The 25,504-nt window shown below is 44.3% G+C and overlaps 1 protein-coding gene and 1 long non-coding RNA gene across 34 annotated transcripts in view; one reads left to right on the top strand and one right to left on the bottom strand.

The window, feature by feature from the left end:
- SAP130 (Sin3A associated protein 130) overlaps positions 1-24,398 on the bottom strand; it is an 80,048-nt gene extending 55,650 nt beyond the window's left edge. For 4 of the 33 annotated variants that reach the window (XM_070579497.1, XM_070579500.1, XM_070579499.1 and 1 more), the window contains exons 1-7: positions 24,212-24,349; positions 22,451-22,568; positions 14,538-14,638; positions 13,535-13,693; positions 12,225-12,336; positions 10,628-10,752; positions 1,984-2,108 (exon numbers count right to left, since the gene is read on the bottom strand). In XM_070579497.1, the coding sequence (XP_070435598.1) occupies positions 1,984-2,108; positions 10,628-10,752; positions 12,225-12,336; positions 13,535-13,693; positions 14,538-14,638; positions 22,451-22,562 (734 nt within the window). In that variant the 5' untranslated portion in view covers positions 22,563-22,568; positions 24,212-24,349. Of the gene's footprint in view, positions 1-1,983; positions 2,109-10,627; positions 10,753-12,224; positions 12,337-13,534; positions 13,694-14,402; positions 14,639-22,450; positions 22,569-23,373; positions 23,573-23,981; positions 24,125-24,211 lie in introns of those variants that run through there. The other 29 variants (XM_070579504.1, XM_070579506.1, XM_070579505.1 and 26 more) reach the window with 19 other exon arrangements.
- Positions 23,826-25,128, top strand: LOC139076596 (uncharacterized). Its single transcript, XR_011528325.1, has 2 exons — positions 23,826-24,405; positions 24,758-25,128. It is a non-coding gene; the product is annotated as an uncharacterized lncRNA (long non-coding RNA).
- Positions 25,129-25,504: the final 376 nt, after the last annotated feature.

The raw sequence follows: 25,504 nt of genomic DNA, 5'->3' as shown, positions 1-25,504 counted from the left end.
TGTTCTACAATTCAATGTTATTGCCTTCCGAGTTCTGTTCTGGGTCTTCTTGTCACTCTGTTTATTGCCCCTGGATGGACTCAGATATCTCAAAGCTTTAAGTGTAGTCCACACATTGATGACTTCTAAACCGATTGCACAGACATCTCTTCAACCACCTGTTGACAACAGCCGTTAAATTGTTCCACAAACTCAGTGTCCTGAAAGTCAACCTTCTTTCTAAAACCTGCTTTTCTTTCCTTTGTTTCCTTTTCACTTACTTGGTCAAGCAAGGAAGAAACCAAGGAGGCATCTCAGACTCCTCCCTCTTCCTCACCACTGTGCCCTGCTTCCAGCTGGCAGTCAAGTCTTAGGGACGGTCTCTAGGTTTCTGACAGCTCCATTCTCCATGCCTACTATCCCTGCTTCTGTTCACTGAATCACTTCTTGTTTATATTGCCAAATGACTTTCCCTGGCATCCATCTAACCAAGGGCAAGAACCAAGAAAGACCACGGGAACTCTTGTGCTCCTGGCAAGACACACATCCCACCGCCTTCCCCAACTTTCACAGCCTCACCACTGCAACACAGTTTGGGGATGATGACAAATACCATCATGTTTTCATCCCTGATTGTGTCACTCATAATAAGTATCTGAGATCATCCCTCATCAACCAGACTTTATCCCTGTATGACTGTAAACCTCTTTACTGTACTATTTTCCCTTTTCAAACGTCCAACCCTTCCACTGTACTCTATCAATTTACAATCCATCTTTAGCAAAATCCCCTCTATCCTCAACCTCTTCTCTGACCATATGCTTTACCCTCCTGCCCTAATGAATGTTGGTGGTCTCCTGAGAACCCGGCTTCTCCCTACAGGCCTCTCAACTGGGACTCATCTTCTGTCTCATAAACCTCTTCCCCATCTATACTGCCTTCCTTTATCTCCTCCAGAATTCTTCCCTGGACTCCAGACTGAGAGATTAAACTATCTCAACATCTCCACTTGGGTGCTTAGAAGTCAGCACAACTTTAAAATACCCAAAACCAAAGTCTGGAATTCCTCCCACAAACCTACTCCTCCCATGTTTGCCATCTCAAGTTAATGCAATTCCACACTCTTAGCTGCACGGGCCAACTAGTGCTGCCAGTGTGCTGACTCTTCTCATTCTCTCATAGCCCCTGTGTTAATCCTCCAGAATGCTCTTGACTATCTTCAAAATTCTCTTCAGAACCTAACCCTGTCTTTCCACCTCCGGCAATCGTCTCTCCTGGATTCCTGCCATACTCTTGTAAACATCTGTGTTTCCAACTTCGCCTCTCCACAGCCTACTCTATCCAGCAACCAGGCTGATTCAACTAAAACTTCAGGTCATGACACTGTTCTGCTTAAAATTCTGCTAAGGATTCCCACTGCATGCCAGCAAAGTCCAAATCCTTAGAGTGGTTCATAAGGTCCCACGTTATCTGGGGACCCTGTTACCTCCTAAAATAATCTCTTGCTATTCTCCTACCATTAGCCTCTTGCTGCTCCTTATATGTGACATACTCACTCCTGTCTCAAGGCCTTTGCATTTACTGTTCCCACTTCCTTGAATGCTCTTATCCCAGGTATATGACTCACTTCATTATATCTTTCAATTTTCTACTAAAATGCATTACCCACCACGCCCTCCCTGATGACCTTACATGAAACAGTAAGCCTCTGCACTGCCCACCCTATCACTCCAAAGCCCATTCACCCTCATTTTTCCCCAAAGCACTTTTCACCATCTAAAAAACTATGTATTTTTTTTAATCGTATGTCTCTAGCCCGTAAAGATGGACACTCTATGAGGGCAGGCTGTCTCTCTGTTTGTTCCCTGCTTTATCCACAGTGTCTAGAACACTTAATGGCTTATTAAAGAAGCACTTGATAAATACCGAGTTAAATGAAGGAAGGAAAAAGGGAGAGGAGGAGGAAGAATGGTGGGATGCTTATCTTCAAACCCCCAAACATACCTAAGCGCCGAGTCAGTAGCATGTGCTGCCGTCGTAGTGATGACTGGAGACTGAGCTCTGGTGGCAGACACAGTGGCTACCACCGCAGGAGGGATGGTATTAGAGGTGGTCACAGGTGGACGAGACTACCAAGAGAAGAGAAAAAACAGTTCATTTAAAACAAAAAGTGAAAGGAGGAGAGCCAAGATGGCGCCGTGAGTAGTCCTCTTTGTCTCTCGCCCTTCGAGTCTACAATTATTTGGACACATCGCTTGACAAAGGATATCCAGACAGCATCTCAGGACGTCTGAGACACCCACGCGACTATACATCGGAAGGCGGATGGACTTTCCTCCGGGAGGATGTGGAAATAGGTGAAAACTCTCCGACCCCGACGGGCAGCCTAGTACCCGCAAGCGGCTTTCTTCCAACGGACGCCCCCAGAGGATCCACACACATCTAGGGCAGGAGCGAGAACACAACAGAGGAGCGACGGTGGAAACAGGTGACCAGAACCCTACCTAAACCCCCCGCAATTACTCCTAAACGCAGAGGGAAACTTTGGAGTCGCACACCTGAGCCCGCGGGGAGAGTCTCTCCCCGCCATTGGCGGGGAGACCCAGCCTGGTGCTCGGGGCACCCGGAGGGTCCCAGAGAGAGACAAGGAGGGCACGGAGGTCTCCCAGCTGCCGTTGCCTGCCCCGTGGGACTAGGGATTGCCGGAGATCTCAGAGAGGACTGGGGCTGGGGGAACTTTCAAAGGCCGGTTCGGCGACCCGGAGGGGAAGCGCCGGAGCTCCGCCCGGGCAGCAGACAAAACTCTCTTGTCTGCCGTTAGCAGAGGGGCCACGCTGAGCATTCACGGCTCCGGGAGAGGCCCGGAGAGAATCCCAGAGGGCAGGGCGACTCCCAGCTGCCGTTGCCCGCCCCGTGGGGCTAGGGATTGCCAGAGATCTCGGAGAGGACCGGGGCGGGGGAACTTTCAAAGGCCGGTTCGGCGACCCGGAGGGGAAGCACTGGAGCTCCGCCAGGCAGCAGACAAAACTCTCTGTCTGCCGTTAGCAGAGGGGCCACGCCCAGCATTCAGGGCTCCCGGCAGAGGCCCGGAGAGAAGCCCAGAGGGCGGGGTGATCCCCAGCTGCCGTTGCCCACCCCGTGAGGCTAGAGATTGCCGGAGATCTCGGAGAGGACCGGGGTGGGGGGAACTTTCGAAGGCCGGTCCTGCGACCCGGAGGTGAAGTGCCGGAGCTCCGCCCGGGCAGCAGACAAAACTCTCGGTGTGCCGTTAGCAGAGGGGCCACGCTGAGCATTCACGGCTCCGGGAGAGGCCCAGAGAGAATCCCAGAGGGCGGGGCGACCCCCAGCTGCCGTTGCCCACCCCGTGAGGCTAGGGATTGCCGGAGATCTCGGAGAGGACTGGGGCTGGAGAGAGTTCCAGAGACCCAGCTTAGTAGCCTAGGGGGAAACCCTACAGGCTCACAGCAGCCTTAGGGAAAGCCTCTGCACAGCACCAGTAGAAGGCACCCAGCCGCCAGCCACAAGGCTGGAAGACCCCAGGGCAAAAGCAGCATAGCTAGGTGTACTAACCACAGACTGTAGAAGATGCCAATAGCTCTCCTGCGACCCATAGAGGACAAGTGAGATTTGGTGGGTGCCGACAGCAACGGAGCGACAAATATAAGTGATCCCACCCCTGGCCGCTGGAAAAGCCCATAACACCGTTGCAGACCCCAAGGAGAGAGCGCATCTAGGTGGGCAACAACAGTAGGCACCTACAGCCTGAAGCCCCCCTGTGACGGCCCCCACGGCAGAGGAGGGAATCCAAAGGGCCACTGTGGCTACAAAGAGGGGCCCAGGCCCAGTTAGCAACTACGGACAGGGTTCCTGGTTGGTGAAGTATAAACAGCTGCTCCCCCCACCGCAGCAGCTGAAACAAGTGAAAGGAGCAACTAAACTCTATCTCCATGTGGAGGCACAAATCAACAACATCAAGCAATATGAAAAAATACATTAAATCTCCAGAACAGAAAGAAAGTAACAAATACACAGAAAACAATCCCAAAGAAAATGAGATATATAACCTAAATGATGATGACTTCAAAACAGCCATCATTAAGATTCTCAATGAGTTAAGAGAGAATTCTGACCGACAACTCAACGAGTTCAGGAGCTATGTCACAAAAGAGTTTGATACGATAAAGAAGAACCAAACAGAAATATTGGAAATGAAGAACACAATAGAGGAGATTAAGAAAAATCTAGATGCTCTGAACAGTAGGGCCGATAATATGGAGGAAAGAATTAGCAATTTGGAAGATGGCAATATAGAATTGTTGCAGGCAGAGGAGGAGAGAGAAGCAAAACTTAAAAGAAATGAAGAAACTCTCCGAGAATTATCAGACACAATTAGGAGATGCAACGTAAGGATTATAGGTATACCAGAGGGAGAAGAGAAGGAGAAAGGGGCAGAAAACCTATTCAAAGAAATAATGGCTGAGAACTTCCCAAATCTGGTGAGGGAGATGGATCTTCAGGTGACAGAAGGCAATAGATCTCCAAACTTTATCAATGCAAGAAGACCAACTCCACGGCATATAGTAGTGAAGCTAGCAAAAGTCAACGACAAGGAGAAAATATTAAGGACAGCCAGGCAAAAGAAACTAACCTACAAAGGAACCCCCATCAGGCTATCAGCAGATTTCTCAGCAGAAACTTTACAGGCTAGAAGAGAGTGGAATGATATATTCAAAAATCTGAAGGACAAAAATCTACAGCCGAGAATTCTCTACCCAGCGAAAATATCCTTCAAATACGATGGAGAAATAAAAACTTTCCCAGATAAACAAAAATTAAGGGAGTTCATTGCCACAAAACCTCTTCTTCAAGAAATGCTCAGGAAAACCCTCATTCCTGAAAAATCCAAAAAAGGAAAGGGGCTACAAAACCAAGAGCAGAGGAGATAAGTAGAAGGACAACAACAGAGAGTAGCAGCTCTACATCGGAACAGATTAAACCATGGGACGAGAAACAAAGGAAACTGAAGAAAACCGGAAAACAAGACACAAAATGGTAGTGGTAGGCCCCCACGTCTCAATAATCACTCTAAATGTAAATGGATTGAACTCCCCAATCAAAAGACACAGAGTGGCAGGATGGATCAAAGAACAAGATCCAACAATATGCTGCCTCCAGGAAACACACCTCAGCCCCAAAGACAAACACAGACTCAGAGTGAAGGGATGGAGAACAATACTCCAAGCTAATAATGAACAAAAGAAAGCAGGTGTCGCTATACTAATATCAGACAAGGTAGATTTCAAAGCAAAACAGGTAAAGAAAGATAAAGAGGGACAGTATATAATGATAAAAGGGACTCTCCACCAAGAAGACATAACACTTATAAATATATACGCACCCAACACAGGAGCACCAAAATTTGTAAAGCAACTCTTAATAGAACTAAAAGAAGACATCAACAACAATACAATAATAGTAGGGGACCTCAACACACCATTAACACCAATGGAGAGAACATCCAGACAGAAAATCAACAAGGAAATAATAGAATTAAATGAAAAATTAGACCAGATGGACTTAATAGATATATATAGAACACTTCATCCAAAAACAGCAGGTTACACATTCTTCTCAAGTGCACATGGAACATTCTCAAGGATTGACCATATTTTGGGAACCAAAGCAAACATCAATAAATACAAGAGAGTTGAAATAATATCAAGCATCTTTTCTGATCATAACGCTATTAAACTAGAAATCAACTACAAGAAAAAAGCAGAGAAAGGTGCAAAAATGTGGAGACTAAACAACACGCTTCTCAACAAACAATGGATCATTGAAGAAATTAAAGAAGAAATCAAATATTATCTGGAGACAAATGAAAATGAGAACACGACATACCAAATCATTTGGGATGCAGCAAAAGCAGTCCTAAGAGGGAAATTCATCGCAATACAGGCTCACCTCACTAAACAAGAAAAAGCTCACGTAAGCAACCTCAAACGACACCTAACAGAACTAGAAAAAGAAGAACAAACAAAGCCCAGAGTCAGTAGAAGGAGGGAAATAATAAAAATAAGAGCAGAAATAAACGATATTGATACAAAAAAGACAATAGAAAGGATCAATGAAACAAAGAGTTGGTTCTTCGAAAGAATTAACAAAATTGACAAACCCCTAGCCAGACTCACCAAGAAAAGAAGAGAGAAATCGCAAATTAATAAAATCAGGAATGACAGAGGAGAAATCACAACAGATACCAATGAAATACAAGAGATCATAAGAGAATACTATGAAAAACTATATGCCAACAAATTGAACAACCTGGAAGAAATGGACAAATTCCTAGACTCCTACAATCTCCCCAAACTGAATCAGGAAGAAATGGAGAATCTGAATAGACCAATCACAAGTAAGGAAATAGAAACGGTAATCAAAAACCTCCCCAAAAACAAGAGTCCAGGACCAGACGGCTTCTCTGGAGAATTCTACCAAACATTCAAAGAAGACTTAATACCTATTCTCCTCAAACTGTTCCAGAAAATTGAGAAAGATGGAGAACTCCCTAACACATTCTATGAAGCCAACATCACTCTGATCCCCAAACCTGACAAGGACAACACAAAGAAGGAGAACTACAGGCCGATATCACTGATGAACATAGATGCAAAAATCCTCAACAAAATTTTGGCAAACCGATTACAGCAATACATCAAAAAGATTATACACCATGATCAAGTGGGATTTATACCAGGGACACAGGGATGGTTCAACATCCGCAAGTCAATCAACGTGATACACTACATCAACAAAATGAAAAACAAAAACCACATGATCATCTCAATAGATGCAGAGAAAGCATTCGACAAGATCCAACACCCATTTATGATAAAAACCCTCAGTAAAATGGGTATAGAAGGAAAGTACCTCAACATAATAAAGGCCATATATGATAGACCCACAGCCAACATCATACTCAATGGACAAAAGCTGAAAGCCATCCCTCTGAGGACAGGAACAAGACAAGGGTGCCCACTTTCACCACTCCTATTCAACATAGTACTGGAGGTGCTGGCCAGAGCAATTCGGCAGGAAAAAGAAATAAAAGGAATCCAAATAGGTAACGAAGAAGTAAAACTCTCGTTGTTTGCAGACGACATGATCTTATACATAGAAAACCCCAAAGAATCCACAGAAAAACTATTAGAAATAATCAACAACTACAGCAAAGTAGCAGGGTATAAAATTAACGTGCATAAATCAGTAGCATTTCTATACACTAACAATAAACTAACAGAAAAAGAACTCAAGAACTCTATCCCATTCACAATCGCAACGAAAAGAATAAAATACCTTGGGATAAACTTAACCAAGGAAGTGAAGGATCTATACAATGAAAACTACAAGACTTTCTTGAAAGAAATAGGCGATGACATAAAGAGATGGAAAAACATTCCTTGCACATGGATTGGAAGAATAAACATAGTTAAAATGTCCATACTACCTAAAGCAATATACAGATTCAATGCTATCCCAATCAGAATCCCAAGAACATTCTTCACAGAAATTGAACAAACAATCCTAAAATTCATATGGGGGAACAAAAGACCGCGAATTGCTAAAGCAATCCTGAGCAAGAAAAACAAAGCCGGCGGAATCACAATCCCCGATTTCAAAACATACTACAAAGCTACAGTGATCAAAACAGCATGGTACTGGTACAAAAACAGGTCCACAGATCAATGGAACAGAATTGAAAGCCCAGAGATAAAACCACACATCTATGGACAGCTAATCTTCGACAAAGGAGCAGAGGGCCTACAATGGAGAAAAGAAAGTCTCTTCAACAAATGGTGCTGGGAAAACTGGACAGCCACATGCAAAAGATTGAAAATTGACCATTCTTTTTCACCACACACCAAAATAAACTCAAAATGGATCAAAGACCTAAAGATTAGGCCTGAGACAATAAGTCTTTTGGAAGAGAATATAGGCAGTACACTCTTTGACATCAGTTTCAAAAGAATCTTTTCGGACACTGTAACTCCTCAGTTGAGGGAAACAACAGAAAGAATAAACAAATGGGACTTCATCAGACTAAAGAGCTTCTTCAAGGCAAGGGAAAACAGGATTGAAACAAAAAAACAGTTCACTAATTGGGAAAAAATATTTACAAGCCACTTATCCGACAAAGGGTTAATCTCCATAATATACAAAGAACTCACACTGCTTAACAACAAAAAAACAAACAACCCGATCAAAAAATGGGCAGAGGACATGAACAGACATTTCTCAAAAGAAGATATGAATATGGCCAATAGACACATGAAAAGATGTTCATCATCGCTAATCATCATGGAAATGCAAATCAAAACTACACTAAGATATCACCTTACCCCCGTTAGATTGGCAAAAACATCCAAAACCAAGAACGACAAATGTTGGAGAGGTTGTGGAGAAAGAGGAACCCTCATACACTGTTGGTGGGAATGCAAACTGGTATAGCCACTATGGAAAACAGTATGGAGATTTCTCAAAAAGTTAAAAATAGAAATACCCTATGACCCAGCCATCCCATTACTGGGTATCTATCCTAAGAACCTGATATCAGATATCTCAAGAGTCCGTTGCACCCCTATGTTCATCGCAGCATTATTTACAATAGCCAAGACGTGGAACCAGCCTACATGCCCAGAAACTGATGATTGGATAAAGAAGATGTGGTATATATACACAATGGAATACTACTCAGCCATAAAAAAAGACGAAATTGGCCCATTCACAACAACGTGGATGGACCTCGAGGGCATTATATTAAGCGAAATAAGTCAGTCAGAGAAAGACGATCTCTATATGACTCCACTCATAGGTGGAAATTAGTATATTGAGAAGGAGATCTGATCGGTGGTTACCAGGGAAAAGGGGGGGTGGGGGGAGGGTACGGAGGGGGAAGTGGTGTACCCACAACATGACTAACAAAAATGTACAACTGAAATCTCACAAGCTTGTAATCTATCATAACATTAATAAAAAAATAAATAAATAAATAAATAAAACAAAAAGTGAAATAAAATATAGTAACCCAAACACTAACAAGATAATATGAAACTTGGGCCTCTAAATAAGTATATTTGTATCCAAATGAAAGTAAATTCTCATGCTTCTGATGAAAGAATTCTCTTTTTACAAAGACCAAGACTCAGAATTCTCAAAAAAATCCTATTTTGACTGGATAGTACACAAGTCTCTTCTTTCCAAATATGACTGGATTCAGAGTTCTGTCCTATTATTAGTATAAACTGGCATCTAATGCTTCGGATCTAGAGTTCCCACAGACCTGTTTTTGGTCCTGGTGGAGACATTTTACACTACCACACCACCCAGTGCTTTCCACAGAGGGCCTACTTGGCTATTGGATAGAGCTGCTGGCTCTCAGGCTCCAAGTCAGCATATAAAAGGCAAACACATGGTAACAGTATTCTTTGCTGGTGGAAGATTCAGGGTAGCCAAATACTTCCCAGATGTTTTCACATGGATATATGTCCCTTAATACTACACCTGTTTGTAAAATCTTCACCTGACAGACAAGCTCCACACTGGGCTTCATCTGCTTGTCCACTCCAGCTCTTCTGAGTAGTCCCTCTTTCTTAACCCTGACACACACAGTGAGACCCTCAAGCTCCGCCCATTCCTGATCTGTCACCTCCAGACCTCGTACCTGCTGTGCCTACTGCTGGCGCTTGCTGTCTCACACTAGGGCTGCTGCACTCTCTTCCGCACTAGTGAGCGCCTCATCTTGGTTCTCCTCTTTCTCCAATCCCACCTATACACCCTATATACTCCCAGGGGCCTAGTCAGTCTCCAGTAGGTTTTGTTAGCCAGCATGGTCTTGTCTTTTGAAAGCTCTAGGCTGGACAGCTCCTACTCAGGACTCATAATCAGCTCTCTTCCTTATTGTCTAAACCCAGCTGTTTCACACATATTACCGGTCTGGGCCCCAAAGGTATTTGAATTTCTACCTCCTATATATAATTCAGCTCAATTAATCTTTCAAAGACATTTCTTTGATTATACATTACTGTATTCAAAAAAATTACTGGCTCTCTACGCTATACAAAATCAAGTTCCCACCCCACTTCTCAGAGTTCTGAACTTAGAGACATCACAATATCACCTAATAAAACACTATATGTCAGTAGTACTGAGGCCACAGATTTCCTTGAAGAGAGGTTGAAAGGCATGGATTGTCTTCCTCAAAAACCATACATACGTGCATAAAACATTTAGGGGTTCATAAACCTCTAACCAAATTAGAACCCCTCAGCTCGAGCTGGCCTCTACCACATATTGTATATAAGCAGCACTGTCTTCCTCGCCATTGTTCACAGGATTGCCCGCTTTGCTTCCTCTTCACTTCTCTGAAGCCCCATCACCGCACAGAACCCAACAAAAAGCCTTCCCTTACCACCTCTCTTCTAAATTCCCTCCGTCGATCACATGACATCGCATATAACTCAACCTTCCCTACACCTTGGCGACTAGATCCAAAGTTCCGTGAGGTCATAGGACTCTCACAGCGCCTAGCAGAGTTAGTAACTCAGAGGCGGCACTCAATGCCTGCTGGCTGATGGCCCATGGCTTCACGTGCCTGGATTGGTTGGTGAATGATGTGCTGCACTGCTGGCTGAGCTGTAGCGGCATTTGGCAACTGGGAAGTTGGCCTCAGGACTGTGGTTACTTTAGAACTGGACATCACAGCAGCAGCAGCTGCACCTAGAAAAACAAGTTTTTTCATTAGTATGGCCTATAGGCTCACAATTTAAACAGTTCCAATTACAGTCCCTAGAAAACAATCAGAATAATTTCTAAAACTCAGCATGTCAATATTCAGCTGAAGCGCTTTATGTATACCTCTCATTACACAGAAAATTAAGAAAACATGCACTCAAGGGCTGACTTTTTGTTTTTTTCGTTTTTGCCGAGGAAGACTAGCCCTGAGCTAACGTGTGTGCCAATCTTTCTCTATTTTGTGTGAGTCACTGCCACAGCATGGCTGCTAAGTGGTGTAGGTCCACACCCAGGATCTGAACCCGTGAACCCCAGGAACCAAAGTGGAGCACACCAAACCTCACACAGGATTTGCCCTTTTTTAAAATTTCATTTTTATTTTATTTTATTTTTTGCTGAAGAAGATTCGCCCTGAGCTAACATCCATGCTAATCTTCCCCTTTTTTTAGTATGTGGGCTGCCAGCACAGCATGGTTGCTAACAGAGCGGCGTAGGTCCGTGCCCAGAAACTGAACCCAGGCCACCAAAGTGGAATGCGCTGAACTTAACCAGGAGGCCACAGGGGCTGGCCCAAGGGTTGAAATTTAGTAAGATTAATAATCTGTACTGCTTTTTCAAGGCCATTCTTAAATGAAGCTGGCTTTTTGTTTCTGAGCTACAGGTATGTGGCAGTGAAGCACACAATGCACAGCGTGGCATGGTGCCGCTGCCCTGACTCAGGCCAGGGCTCCAGCAGCTCCACCAGCAGACAGTGAGAGTTCACCTGAGCCACCAGCAGGACAAACATCAACACAGTGAAAAAGGCGAATGATGCCCTAGCGTTTTTGTGAAAGCAGTTTTGACCCTACACAGACCCCCTTGCAGCCTGTGACCCTAACTTTGAGCATCGCTGAGTTATGTTATGACCAAGTAAACCTGGTTTTGCATTTGTTAGCCTGATTTGCCAACAATGATTTTACATTCTCCAATAGAAGGTAACAATTTCTGATCAAGCAGTTGAGAAAACTCATTAAATTTAATACCCTACAACCTATGAGAACTTAATTTTAAGAACAAATTGATTTTATTGCTATGTAAGCAAACACATTTGAGTAACCATTATCGCTAAACTTTAGAAATATTCAGCATTAATATTTGTGACTTATTTATTAAAAATGAACACCATGCTTAGAATATCATAGCTTTGAGGAATTCCTCATTACAAAGGACAAATTTTAGACCATACTAAAAATTCCAACTGCTTTAAGTTCACACACACATATATACACACTGGTAACGCAACTATAAGAAGCACGTATTAGACGATGCGAAAAGGTTATTGCTCTAAGTTTATTGCTACTGTCTGGCAATTTTCTTAAGTTAATTCTAGGTACGTTCTGTGTTATCATATCTTCTACCAGATGTATATCCACTGCTGCATTTCCCAAGTTTGAACAGAACACGCAGTCAGTCTTCACCTCGAGGTAAATGCGAAGCTCCGATGTGCAGAGGGGGCCCAGGAGCGTTGCTTCGGATAATAGACATCTGCACATTTGTGGTCATGATGTGGTGCAGGTTACTGGGATGTCCCTGCAAAAACAGGATGTAATATGATTTCCACGTGCTTGGTCTTGGCCATCGGTGCTTAGCCACTGCTCCTAGGAAGTCAGCTGCCTCCAAATGTAGGTCAGGTGGTTGTCTTTGGACAGTGAGCAGCCAAGAGAAAGGACATTTAGCTTTTTGTGCACAGCATACTGCGTGACAACCCATGCCAGCAGGCACGTGCTAAGTGACCGTGAGGACCCATCAGTCCCTCAAGCCTAGCTGGCTGCTAGATCCCTCTAACGGATGACACCTTTGACTGTCCACTTTCAGACACTCTCATTGTCAACATTAGTCTCTCACACTTGTTTCCTGCACCTTGGCCAAGAGCTGCTTTTTCCCGTGCTCACCCTTTCCTTTTCCCGCAGCTGCAGTCTTCCATTCCTTACGCTACACAGGATTTCTAGGGAAGAGGCAGCAGCGTCCGGCAGGGATCCCCTACCAGTTCTTGTGCCCAACCCCTTAACGCCCCTTCCTCACACTCTCCCAGAGTGACGTCAGTGCTTCTCAAGGGAGGGTTCCAGTACTTCGGGAAGTACTCGGCCGTACAACAAAAGGAAAAAAAAAAAAAGAGTGCATCTTTTTGGTATACCAATTTTTTTCTTGAAAACTTGAAGGGAAAGAGTTTTAAGACTCAGTTTTTTCATTGGTAAGCAATTAAAATATTTAAACAAATCAAACACATATTATGGAGTAGGACTGTAACTTCAAAAATACATTCAAGTTAAAACATAAGACTACAAAATAAACGTTCACGACAGGCGCACGGTTTGAGGGAACCTGCCAGTTGCTCAAGAGATGCACATTCACTCTCCTCAAGAAAGACCCAGAGAAGCACTACTGCCGTGAGGCTCTTAGCACCCCCACAGTTTTGTACCTACAACCAAGCACGACTGGACCCTGAGCTCCGCAAGGACGTGGACGCCCCATCCAGATGTGCACCTCTCACTGAGGGCAGAGCCTCGCACAGAGCAGACGCTCGACACACGGGCTACAAAGACCGCTGCGCACCGGTGTTACTCCCTACAGCTGGCCTTCTCTCAGACTTACTGTCTTCCCCTTGCAGTGTCAGTGACCGTTTAACTCTTTATTAGTACAGTGCCTAACGTACTGCCGGCATTCAATAAACAATGATCAACAGTTTGGCATCTCAGTTTGAAAATCAGCAAATTAAGAGGAAAAAAACCTGTTGTCCACTGATTGTTGCCACAGGAATGGCTGAAGCTTGAGGGATGCTACTCTCCATGGTAACGGTAACCTGCCCTGGAACCTTGGGGGGAAGTGACAAGGTAGAAGGTGGAGCAGGAGCAATGGGACGGCTAGGCATGGTGGGCTTCGGGGGCGGCTGCAAACAGAAAACCACACGAAACATATCAATAGCTTTTTACTAGTGATGCATTTCATTCTATAGTTAAAAGTACACAAATCAAACCTGGAAAGTGCCAGGAAAGATGCCAGAAGCCTGATATATTTTATCTCTTAGCATCACAGCTTTTCCATTGAAGTACCAGCATTTCCATTTTACAGATGAGGAAACAGACAAAGCAAGGCTAAGTCACTTGCTCAAAGCCACACAGACAGTAAAAACTAGAACTGGGACTACAGCCCAGGTCTGTATGGCTCACAGCCCCCATTCCTGCTTCTATACGATGCTGCCTCCCAAGTTTGCACGGAAGTAAACAAAACTCCCAGTAACTGAAAAATAACCACACAGCAATATTCTCAGATACCCCCAAATTAGCAAGCTATTAAAACAAAACGTTGGAGAAGGGTGCCACTCCAAGATAAAAACTGAGTTAGCATGCCCATAACTCAAATAAAATCAATGTGAAAGTGGCCACTAGAAAAGATCCTGTGATGCCAACTGCCCAGCGGCACGAGACTAGGCACTGCAGAGCGGCAGAACTCTGAGTTCCAGAGAAGAGCTGAACTGAGAGGTCAAAAGGAAAAAAACTATGATCCTAGGATACAGCCTAAGACTTTGTGAAAATTGTCAGGAATATTAGCCAGTCTTTAGCTGTGGTTCAATGTGAAATTTTAAACCTCTCCATTACCTTCATAAGTCCCTCCGAAAATGAGAGTGGCACTGCTGGCGTCAGATGTGCTGGTGGGGCTGTCACTGTGACAGGTGTGCCCGATGCAACAGCATGGTGTGTAGACAACATCTGCACCTGTGGATAGGGCCTTACCACAACAGGCTCTTGCTTCTCTTCCCGGGACTGTAGGGAGCTGCTGGAACCCATGTGCTCCCTGGCAGTGACTTCAGCATCTCGACTAGATTCATCGTTGACTAGTAAAGACAGTGAGAGTGACAGAGCATGTCATAACCTTCCAATATTTATTAATATAATAGCACACACAAGAGTGGCCCTTACAGTTAAGTTCTGGGGTTGATAAATAGACCATTTCCTTGTGAGATTTTCTTAACAAGGAGAATGTGGGCATTAGATTCCCGATGGGTATTTAACCCAACAGTCACGCGTGTGGAACACAGTACTTGTTTTGGATATTGAGGCTTTCCCACTCCTGTGAACAAAGGGCCTGGCAACTATCTGAAACGGCCTCAAAGAGTTGAAAGTGCAGTACAAGCTATGGGACAATTTCACTGAAAATATTTACTTAAAAAGTTACAAGAACCCAACATTAAAAAGATAATTTTAATACAGTTATTAAGTGCAAGAACTCATAATTTTTCAAAATAAATTTTCAGCCCAAATCCCTCCAGAGTGAACGTGGAAATCTCTATCACAAAGCATGTACCCTTTGAGACTTAACAATTCCACGTGCAGGAATGCATCCTATAGATATATAGCATATGTGTAAAATGACTTCTGTACAAAGATATTTGTTTCAGCTTTTTTATATTAGTAAAGGAACTGAAAAAAACCTCCATGTCTATCAATAGGGGACTGGCTATATAAATTATGGTATACTCACACAGTAGACTACCATGAAACCTTAAAAATAAAACAAAGAAGCTTCTTAGGTATTCTTATGGAAAAATCTACAATATATATTATTTAAAAATATATGAACACATATAGGTAAAAAAAAGCAAGGTACAGAATTGTGAAAAAGTTGGGGCCAGCCTAGTGGCATAACAGTTAAGTTCGCAGATTTTGCTTCGGCGGCCCAGGGTTCATGGGTTCGGATCCCGGGTGCAGACATGGCACCACTTGGCAAGCCATGCTGTGGCAGGCGTCCCACATATAAAACATAGAGGAAGATGGGCACCGATGTTAGCTCAGGGCCAGTGTTCCTCAGCAAAAAGAGGAGGATTCCCAGCAGATGTTAGCTCAGGGCTAATCTTCCTCAAAAAAAGAACAGTGAAAAAGTAAATAAAATACACACATATAGGCATTTATATTTGTATATGGATAACATAGCTCCAAAACCATCTTGCTTGCTTGAAGGGAAAGAATGTGGATGAGTGGGGACAGGGATGGGAGACAGACTTTTCACTGTATATTCTTTTTCTTTTGGAATTTTGGACCATGTGAACATGTAACCTATCTAAAAATTATGTTAAAAAAATCAAGAAATTGATGTAATGAAAGAAGAGAGTTTACCAAAATATTAACTCATACTTTTCTATCATTTTTCCAAAATAATATTAACATCATTTTTCTGAACATAAAGATTATACTTATGTAAAAACTTTTATCTGGAAAACTATAAAGAACATAAAGTTGCTCCCCAAGTCTATTAATATTAATATTTTGGTAAAACATTCAGACACTTGCCTCTTTAATTTTGAGTGGGTTTTTACTTAACTTTTTATTGAATTATAACCTTCATAAAGTGCACAAATGTTAATTGTACAGCTCAATGAATTTTCACAAACTGAACATACTGAGGAACCAGCACCCAGATTAAGAAGCAAACCTTACTGGTTCCCAGGAACCCTCTGTTTAGCCCGACTGCAGACACTAACCCTCCCAAGTATACTCACTAACCTAACTTCTGACACTACAGATCACTGCTGTTTTTGAACTTGACATAAACAGACTCATAACAAATGTACCCTGATGTGTCTTGCACTTTCAATTGTAGGTATGAAATTCATCCATGTTACTGCATGTAGCTGTAGATCTTTCGTTCTCCGTATAGCACACACCGTGTGAATAAATCACAAATTCTCCATTACTGTTAAGAGGAATTTCGATAGTTTTGTTTGTTTGTTTTTTGAGGAAGATTGGCCCTGTGCTAACATCTGTTGCTAACCTTCCTCTTTTCGCTTGAGGAAGACTGTCGCTAAGCTAACATCCATGCAAATATCCCTCTATTTTATGTGGGACACCACAATGGCATGGCTTGATCAGCAGTGCTAGGTCCACGCCCAGGATGCAACCTGCAAACCCTGGGCTGCTGAAGCGGAGCATGCAAACTTAACCACTACACCACCATGCCAGACCCAATTTGGATGGTTTTCAGTTTTTTGCTATTGTGAGTAGTGCTAGTAACACTCTTGTACATGTCTTCTGGCAAACACATGTACCATTTTTATCAGATAAATATCTAGGAGTGGAATTTTGAGTAATACAGAATATATACTGCACGATTTTTAAAATGGTAAATGGAATTCCACTTCATAGATGTAATATAGCTTTTTAACCATTATGTCATCAATGGGCTTTTAGGTTATTTCCAAAGTTTTGCTATTATCAACAACTCTGGGATAGATATTCATATATATTTTGAGTCCTTATTCAATGATCTCCTTAGAGGAAAATCCCTCAAAGTACAAGGGCTGGGCAAAAAGATTAAGGCACATTTTATATTTCGCTATATATTGACTTTTCTCCCAGGTCATTCAGATTTTTTAAAATTTTGGTTTTTAAAACCACTTTACTGAGGTATAATTTACATACAATAAAACTGCTATTCTAAGAGTAGAGTGTTGAATGATTTTTTTTTTACAAACGTTCTCACAGACAACCTAGGAGCAGAATGGCGTGGTCAGGGTCAAATGGTAAATAAATGTTTGACTTTGCATGAAACTGCTGCAGTATGTTCTTTGCATGAAACTGCTGCAGTATGTTCCCACCAGCAGTGTATCAGAGTTCCAGATGCACCTCATACTCAACAATCCTTTTTTCTGTTTTTTTTTTTTAAGATTTTATTTTTCCTTTTTCTCCCAAAGCCCCCCAGTACGTAGCTGTGTATTTTTAGTTGTGGGTCCTTCTAATTGTGGCATGTGGGACGCCACCTCAGCATGGCTTGATGAGTGGTGCCATGTCCACACCCAGGATTCGAACCGGTGAAACACTGGGCCACTGAAGCAGAGCACTCGAACTTAACCACTCAGCCACGGGGCCAGCCCCTCGACAATTCTTGATAACAGACATTCTTGTGGGTGTGTAGTTGGTATCCCACTGTGGTTTTCATTAGCACTTCCATGACGATTAGTAATGCTGTACTTGCTTTTATGCGATCATAGGTCATTCATATATTTCTTTCTTTGTGAAGTCTATGTCCGTATCTTCTGTCCATTTTTTAATCAATCAACTTTACTGAACTACAATTTACGTAAAAAAGCCATTCTTTGTATAAAATTAGATAAATTTTCACAAAAATATCCTGTACTGTAACCACAACACAATCATGACATAGAACACTTCCCATTACTCTGACAAGTTCATTCATGCCCCTTTGCAGCCAATTCCTCCCTCCATGCCTACTCCTCAACTGCCTTCTATCACTATAGCTTGTCTTTTCTGGAATATCACATAAATACAATCATACAATACGTGGTCCATTGTGTCTGGCTTCTTTCTCTTAGTATGTTTTTGAGGTTCATCCATGTTGTTGTGTATACTGGTAGTCTGTTCCTTTTTATTGCTAAGTAGTATTCCACTGTTAGACAAACCAAACCTTGTTTATCTGGTCACCAGTTGATAAAATTTGGATGGTTTCCAGCTTTTGGCTATCATGAATAATGCTTCCATGATCAGTGAAGCGTTAGTCTTTCTATGTATGACAAACATTTTCATTTATCTTGGGTAAACATCTAAGAATGGGATTGCTGAGTTGTATGGTAAGTTTTTTGTTTTTTTTTTAAAGATTTAATTTTTTTTTAATCTTTTCCTTTTTCTCCCCAAAACCCCCCAGTACATAGTTGTATATTCTTCGTTGTGGGTCCTTCTAGTTGTGCATGTGGGATGCCGCCTCAGCGTGGTTTGATGACCAGTGCCATGTCCGCGCCCAGGATTCAAACCAACGCAGCACTGGGCCGCCTGCAGCGGAGCACGCAAACTTAACCACTCGGCCACGGGGCCAGCCCCAATTGTATGGAAAGTTTAATCTTGATTTTATAAGACAATGCCAAACTGTTTTCCAAAGTGGCTAGAGTACTTTGCATCCTCACCAACAACATGAGTTCTACTTGCTCTACCAATACATCAAAACCTGATATCACCTGTCTTTTAATTTTAGTCATTCTAGCCGATGTGTAGTAGTTTCTCACTGTGGCTTTAATTTGCATTGTCCTGAGAATTAATACTGAGTATCTTTTATGTGCTTATTTGGCATTTATATAGCGTTTTTGGTGAAGTGTCTATTCAAATATTTTGCCTATTTTTTAAAGATCAGGCTGTTTCTCTTTTTACTATTGAGTTACAAGAGTTCTTTATATCTTCAGGATATAAGTCCTTTGGAGATATATTTATCACCAACGTCTTCTCTCAGTCTGTGGCTTGTCTTTGTTATTTTGTTAATAACGTCTTTGAAGAGCAGCCATTTTTAATTTTGATGAAGTAAAATGTATCAATTGCTTCCTTTAAAATTAGTGTTTTTTGTGACCTAAGCTATTTTTGCTTAGCCCAAGGCTGCAAATGGTTTCTTCCATTTTAAGAAATTTTAAGTTTTATATTTAGGTCCATAATGATACATTTTGAGTTAATTTTTGTGTATGTGAAGGTAGAGGTCAAGTTTCGTTTTTTCCATATGGATATTTTCATATGCTAGTGTTACTTTGCTGAAAAGACTCTCATTTCCTTATTGAATTACCCATGTACTTTTGTCAAAAATCAATCAATCATTCATGTGTGCATCTATTCCTGGACCCTCCACTGGACAGTGATGTCTATTTCCACCTTCATGCCAATATCACACTGTCTTGATTAGTGCAGCTTCACAGCAAGTCTTGAAGTAAGGTAGTGAAGTCTTCCAACTTCCTTTTTTCATCAAAATTGCTTTGGCTATTCTAGATTCTTTGGTTTCCACATAAATTTCAGATTCAGGCTGTCAATTTTTACAAAGGGACTGATGGAATTCTGATTAGGATTTCTTTGAATCTATAGATCCCTTTGGGTAGAAATGATATCTTAAAAATACTGTCTTCCAATCCATAAACACGATACATCTTTTCACTTACCTAGGTCTTTAACTCTCTCAGCAATGTTTTGCATGGTTTTCTAACCCCAGCTCTTACATATATTTTAATTTATCCCTAAGTATTTTGTGAGGTTCTTTTTTGGATGCTACTGTGAACCACATTTAAAACTTCATTGTTCATTGCTAGTATTTAGAAATTTTGACTTTTGTACACAACTTTTATCCTGCAACTGTTACTGATTTTACTTTAATTAGTTCTAATGGCTTTTTAAAAACATTCGTTAGGATTTTCTCTGTGAATAAAGACATTTTACTTCTGTGTTTCCATTATCAATTGATTTTTAACCTTCTTCAGCGTCTAAACAGATTTTCCCCTAATTAAATTTTTAAGGGAAATGGACAGCTTCATAACTTCCCCCCAAACCAATTTGTCCAGGAAGACTTTGATTTTTGACAATTTCATTAAGATATAATGTATTAACCATTTCCCATTAAGCTCTTTTTGAAATCATTTATCATTTCTTTCCAGACATTTGGAGTTCTTTCAGTTTATTTTTACCAGAAAAGAATCTTGAAGCAGTAGTTAAGAGAACTGGTTGTAATCTCTATTTTTGAACTTTGAGTATGTAGTGAAATCCTGATATGCTTAGGATCCCAAATTACTTCTTCTGAGAAGAGCAATAGGAAATATAGAGAGACACCTAACTAATCAAGGGGAATTTTTCTTTTTTAAGAGCAATTGAAGGAAAAAACACACTATCCAGAAGTAAAATCAAAGACAATTTTGGTCTAAGTCAATGATTGCCTTCTCAACAAAATCTGAGAGCAATTATTGCTTACTGACGCCTTTTTTTATGAGCAGTATAATTTCTTGCAAATAGATGTTCAAAAATATTCTCTTTATGGGGGAGTCCTGTGACACAGTGGTTAAGTTTGGTGCGCTCGGCTTCGGTGGCTCTGGTTCACCAGTTCAGATCCTGGGCACAGACCTACACCACTTGTCAGCCATGATGTGGCGGTGACCCAAAAATAAAGTGGAGGAAGACTGGCACAAATGCGAGCTCAGGGCTAACCTTCCTCAAGCAAAAAAAGAGGAAGACTGGCAACAGATGTTAGCTCAGGGCTAACCTTTCTCAAAAAAAAAAAAAAACCAAAAACTCCTTACTTACGCTCCTTTAAATTACTCTGTTGTAAATTTATACCAAAGACAAAATATTGTCAAAAGTATTTGTTAAAGAGTAAAGAACTTTAAGTAGCTCTACAAGAACTTCTTGATAACTGCTTTGTGCCCTACATTGTAGCAAGTATAGCGTACACAGGGGTGCACGAGACAGACATGGTCCCTGCCTCTAGTCTAAGAGGTCCTAACCTGAATTGTTGTGGATGATGGAGTCAGGAAAGACTTCCTACAGAAAGTGACACCTGAGATGAAACCTCAAAGAACAGGAATTAGCCAGATAAGTGAGTGGAAAGGAAGAAGGAATATGGCAAAAGGAACAGAATGTGTAAAGTCCCAAAGTCTAGAAAATTGGAAACTTTTTATCATTCATTCAGAAAATACTGAGTAGCTACTATTAAGCAGGAAGCAAAAAGTAGTATTTAAAGTTACTTCAAGTCTAAAGAGAACTAAAATAAATTTGTAGCAAAAACGAAGTTGGCAAGACGGAGGGAAAGCAATAGAAAATGAGGCTGAAACATTCGACAAAGGACCATAGCTCATAGGTAAGAGACAAAGACAGAGGAGTAAAACATGACACCTGAGTTCCTGATTTGAGCAGTAAGTACATAGCGGTACTGTTTACCACGATAAGGAACATAGGAATCAAGCAGTGAAGAAAAAGAGCACTTTATTTCACTTTGCAACGCTGTCTTTTTACTTGCTACATACAACAGAGAGACTATCTGAAGGAGCTCTTCAACTGTTGAAGAGGACTGGACTAGAAACTTTGTTATGGGGGGCTGTCCTACACACTGTAGGATGTTTAGCAGCTTATCTGGTCTCTACGTGTCAGATGCCAATAGTACTCCCCAGGTGTGACAATCAAAAATGTAGCCAGACTGGGGCTGGCCCCGTGGCCGAGTGGTTAAGTTCGCGCGCTCCGCTGCAGGCGGCCCAGTGTTTCGTTGGTTCCAATCCTGGGCGCGGACATGGCACTGCTCATCAAACCACGCTGAGGCAGCGTCCCACATGCCACAACTAGAAGGACCCACAACGAAGAATATACATCTATGTACCGGGGAGCTTTGGGGAGAAAAAGGAAAAAATAAAATCTTAAAAAAAAAAAAATGTATCCAGACATTGCCAAACATTCCCTGGGAGGCAAAATCATCCCCGGCGAAGGACCACTGATCCACAGCACTCAAAGGGTATACCTGTACAAACCAAGTTCTATGCATACATTTCAAATCTCTTTTCCTAGATAGTAAGCTCTAACAGGCAAGACCTATGCCTTACGCTCCTTTGGGCTCCCTCTTGGCTTTATTATTATACCTCTGGGCCTAATTAAACGAGAACATAATGCATTTAAAAAATAGTTCTTGAAAGCATGCTTTACTGTAAGTTTCATGTATACTCTAGTACATGTAAATGAAGTGGTTAAAACAGGAAGAAAACAGCTGTGTTTAAATTAAAACTGCAATACATCCTTTCTTCAAATTCAATAACCTAATACTTACTAAAATCGTACAAGGCATTTGCCAATTTTTCATTTGGAAAAGTGGCAATATTTTTAAGACAGGAAGCAATACAGACTGTCACACATCTCACCTGTAGCAGCGGGGTTGATCAATCCTGCAGAACCACTGTTTGCAATCTGTGAAGGAGCCGGGCTCAGCCCAGGGGAAGGGGTTCCCAACCGAGGAAACGGCTGAGAACTCATTTCCACCTGCAGTGCATACAGTTATATGGTTATGACTAGATTCTGACATTAGAATCAACAATGAGAAATTAAAACATCTTTAACGGGTCCCTTAGAAGAGGAAACACAGCATCACTTATCTAAAACAATTACTTGTGATCAACACAAAGTCCAGAAAAGGCCAAATTCTGTAAGTTTTTGATGTACATAGGTTCAATTAATAGCAAAATCATTTACGTGGTGTTGGGGATACTATGACCCTCCATAAATACTTGTGGATTGCCACACGAAAAAACCGACATTGAATCCCGTACAACAGCCACATGACAGCTATTAACGCAATACCTTTGGATCTGTGTAACAAAGTTTTATGGAAAATGGCATGTCCTTTTGAAAGACTTAAGCCTCTCACCAAGGTGAAGAGAACTGTCATCACTATGTCACAGAAGGAATGGGAAGGAAGATACCCTGTCCTAAGAAAGGATCAGAAACCTTACATCAAGACCCGATCCAAAAGCAATTCTCAAGTGCTTTTCTGCATAGGCCTCCACTTAGGATTTCCTTCTCCGCCACCCTCTTTCACGGACCCCCAGTGAACCAGAAGGACCCAAGACCTTCACTACCCTCTCTAAAGCCGATCCCCACTTTTTCCTCGGGAGCCAAGCTCTGTCAATATCTCCGATTCGCCCGCGACCCCACCCCCACCTCGCAGCCCACTGCTGAGATCGGAACACACAGCGTTCCAGACATTTCGGGTCTCTGAGCCTCCATCTCCGGGGAGGGGGCTGGCAGGCGTTCTGGGAGACCCCGGACGGGCAGCGTGCCTCTTTACCTGCAGCCGCCGCCCGCCGCCCGCACCTCCCGGTTCCACCTCGCCGGGCTGCGGGTGCCGCGGAGGGCCCATCCCGGCGGCAGTGCTGGGCTCGAGGTCGCGGGGTGGACTCGTGCCGGAGCGCGCCTCGGGCCCGCCGCTGTCCAGCCCGCCGGCCCGCTCGCCCCGCCGCCCGGCCGCCGCTCCGCTCCAGCCCTCTTCCCCCGAACCTGCCCCACCTCCCCCGCCCGCCCATTGGCCCCACGCCGGGCGCGTCACTCGAGGACCCGCACCAATCCAGGGCGGCCTGCGCGCTCTAGGCCCGCCCCACCCTCCCGCCGACGGCCAGCCAATCAGGCGCGAGCCTCGCCGGGGCGGCCCAAACCCCTCGAGGCTGGGCCAATGGCAGAGGGAGACAAGCGCTCCCGGCGCGGGGGGCGGGGAGCAGGGAGGCCCCGCCTCGGCCGGGGTCTGAAAGCGGCGGGCGCAGGGCCCGGATGTGGGGAGTCACTTTAAACTGCTCCAGGAGCCAAACTCCCTGGGCCGGCCGCCCGCCCGCGCCGCGCCGGCCGCTCCGCTTCCCCGCCAAGGCCCACGCCCGCCACGCCCCCACGCCCGAATCAACCCACCCCTCCCGGCGCCTCTCCCTTCCTTGCCGCAGGACACCCAGCTCCTGCCGCCGGCCCAACCGCCGCGCCCAGCTGGCGAAAGAGGCCAGGTCTGAGCGCAGGAGACGCGGCACTGCTGCCCTTCCCCGGGGACGCGCAGCGGGACGGACGCTGCAGCCCGGCTCGGCCGCCCCGCCCCCTCGTCTCCTCCCCTCTGCTGCCCTCCCCTCCGGCGCCCGTCCCGCCATTACCTAGGTGCTGTGCCGAGGGGCCGCCGCGCCGCGTCGAACTCGCTCCCGTGCGCTCCACGCCTGCGGGGCCGACGTCCTCGGGGTCTGGACCCGCCGCCGCCGCCGCCGCCGGGGCGAGAGCACTCTGCCCCCCGCCCCTCAGCTCAGCGCCGCTGCTTCCGCCGCCGTAACGAGCCTCTCACCTATTGGCTGGGGTAGGCCCCGCCCCCCTCTGGGGAAGCCAGTCACCGCCCAGTGTGAGCGCGAGAGCGGACGGGACTGCCCCCGGGGTCGCGGGAGCCTGTGGGAAATGTAGTCCCCAGTACCCGAGGGCGGGCCTGGGCGGGGCCTCCGGGAGACCCGGCCTGGGAGCACACCCCTTTGCTGCCCCGAGGCGGTCCTAGCTTTTCTTTTTGCCTGGTGAAAAGGTAGTGTCTCCCAGCTTTTGGCCTCAGCTGACGGCACCAGGTTTCATTTTCCCGAGGGAGGCGCGGCGCGGAAAGGGTAATGGAGGCTGAGTGCAGTGGGCCGCAGGGGCTGCAGCGCGACCGAGCGTTTTCCTGACAGTGCTCCCTGCCCCGCGCCGCGAGTGGGAACTTGATGTCGCCTGCGAAGGCCACGGCTGGCAGAGCCAAGCGTCGTGGGAGAGTCGGGTGCGCTGAACGGCAGTGACCGTGTCGGGTTTGTGGCGGGCGCGCTGCCCCGGGAGGGGCGCTCCGGGCCCGGGGCCGTGCGCCCAGCGGTTAAAGCAGGCCGGCGCCGAGAGGGGCTCCTGGCGCAGGACTCGGGCGCTGTGTACCTGCTCGGTTTTTCCAGAAACGAAGAAGCGAGCGGGGACGGTGGTGTTTTGTTGTTTTGTTTGGGGTGAAGGGTTGAAGTTGATACACCTGTAGAAGTCTTAGTCAAAGCCGCTGAAATAAAATTTAGGTCTGATAATAGAGATTACGTCCTCCTCTTCCTTTCCCAGATGGTAATTTAGGCCTGGAGTTTTGTGATTAGCTAAGAAGTAAATGGCACTCAAATTCCTTTTTCTTATCGTGCACAGCTGTGTAAGATAACTGCTTGCTAGGAAGAGACTAGCTCGTGGCAACAAGGATGAGCCTCAAATAGCCTCAGTCCTTCCTCAAGCCACTTTCCTTTCTCACGCTCTTGCCTTATCAAATTTCTTCTAAAAGTAACTAACGTGATATACGTTAGCTTCCTCTCTCCTTGGGCAGTCTCTACCCCTTGTTGGATTCTGCTCCTGCCACCCTTCTCAAACTGCTCCCCAAAGGTTGGCAGTGACCTTCGCAACTTCACCCAGAGGTCCTAGCT

This window comes from Equus przewalskii, chromosome 17, assembly GCF_037783145.1.
Source record: "Equus przewalskii isolate Varuska chromosome 17, EquPr2, whole genome shotgun sequence".
Lineage (NCBI taxonomy): Eukaryota > Metazoa > Chordata > Mammalia > Perissodactyla > Equidae > Equus > Equus przewalskii.
This window is presented reverse-complemented; position numbering and strand designations above follow the sequence as displayed.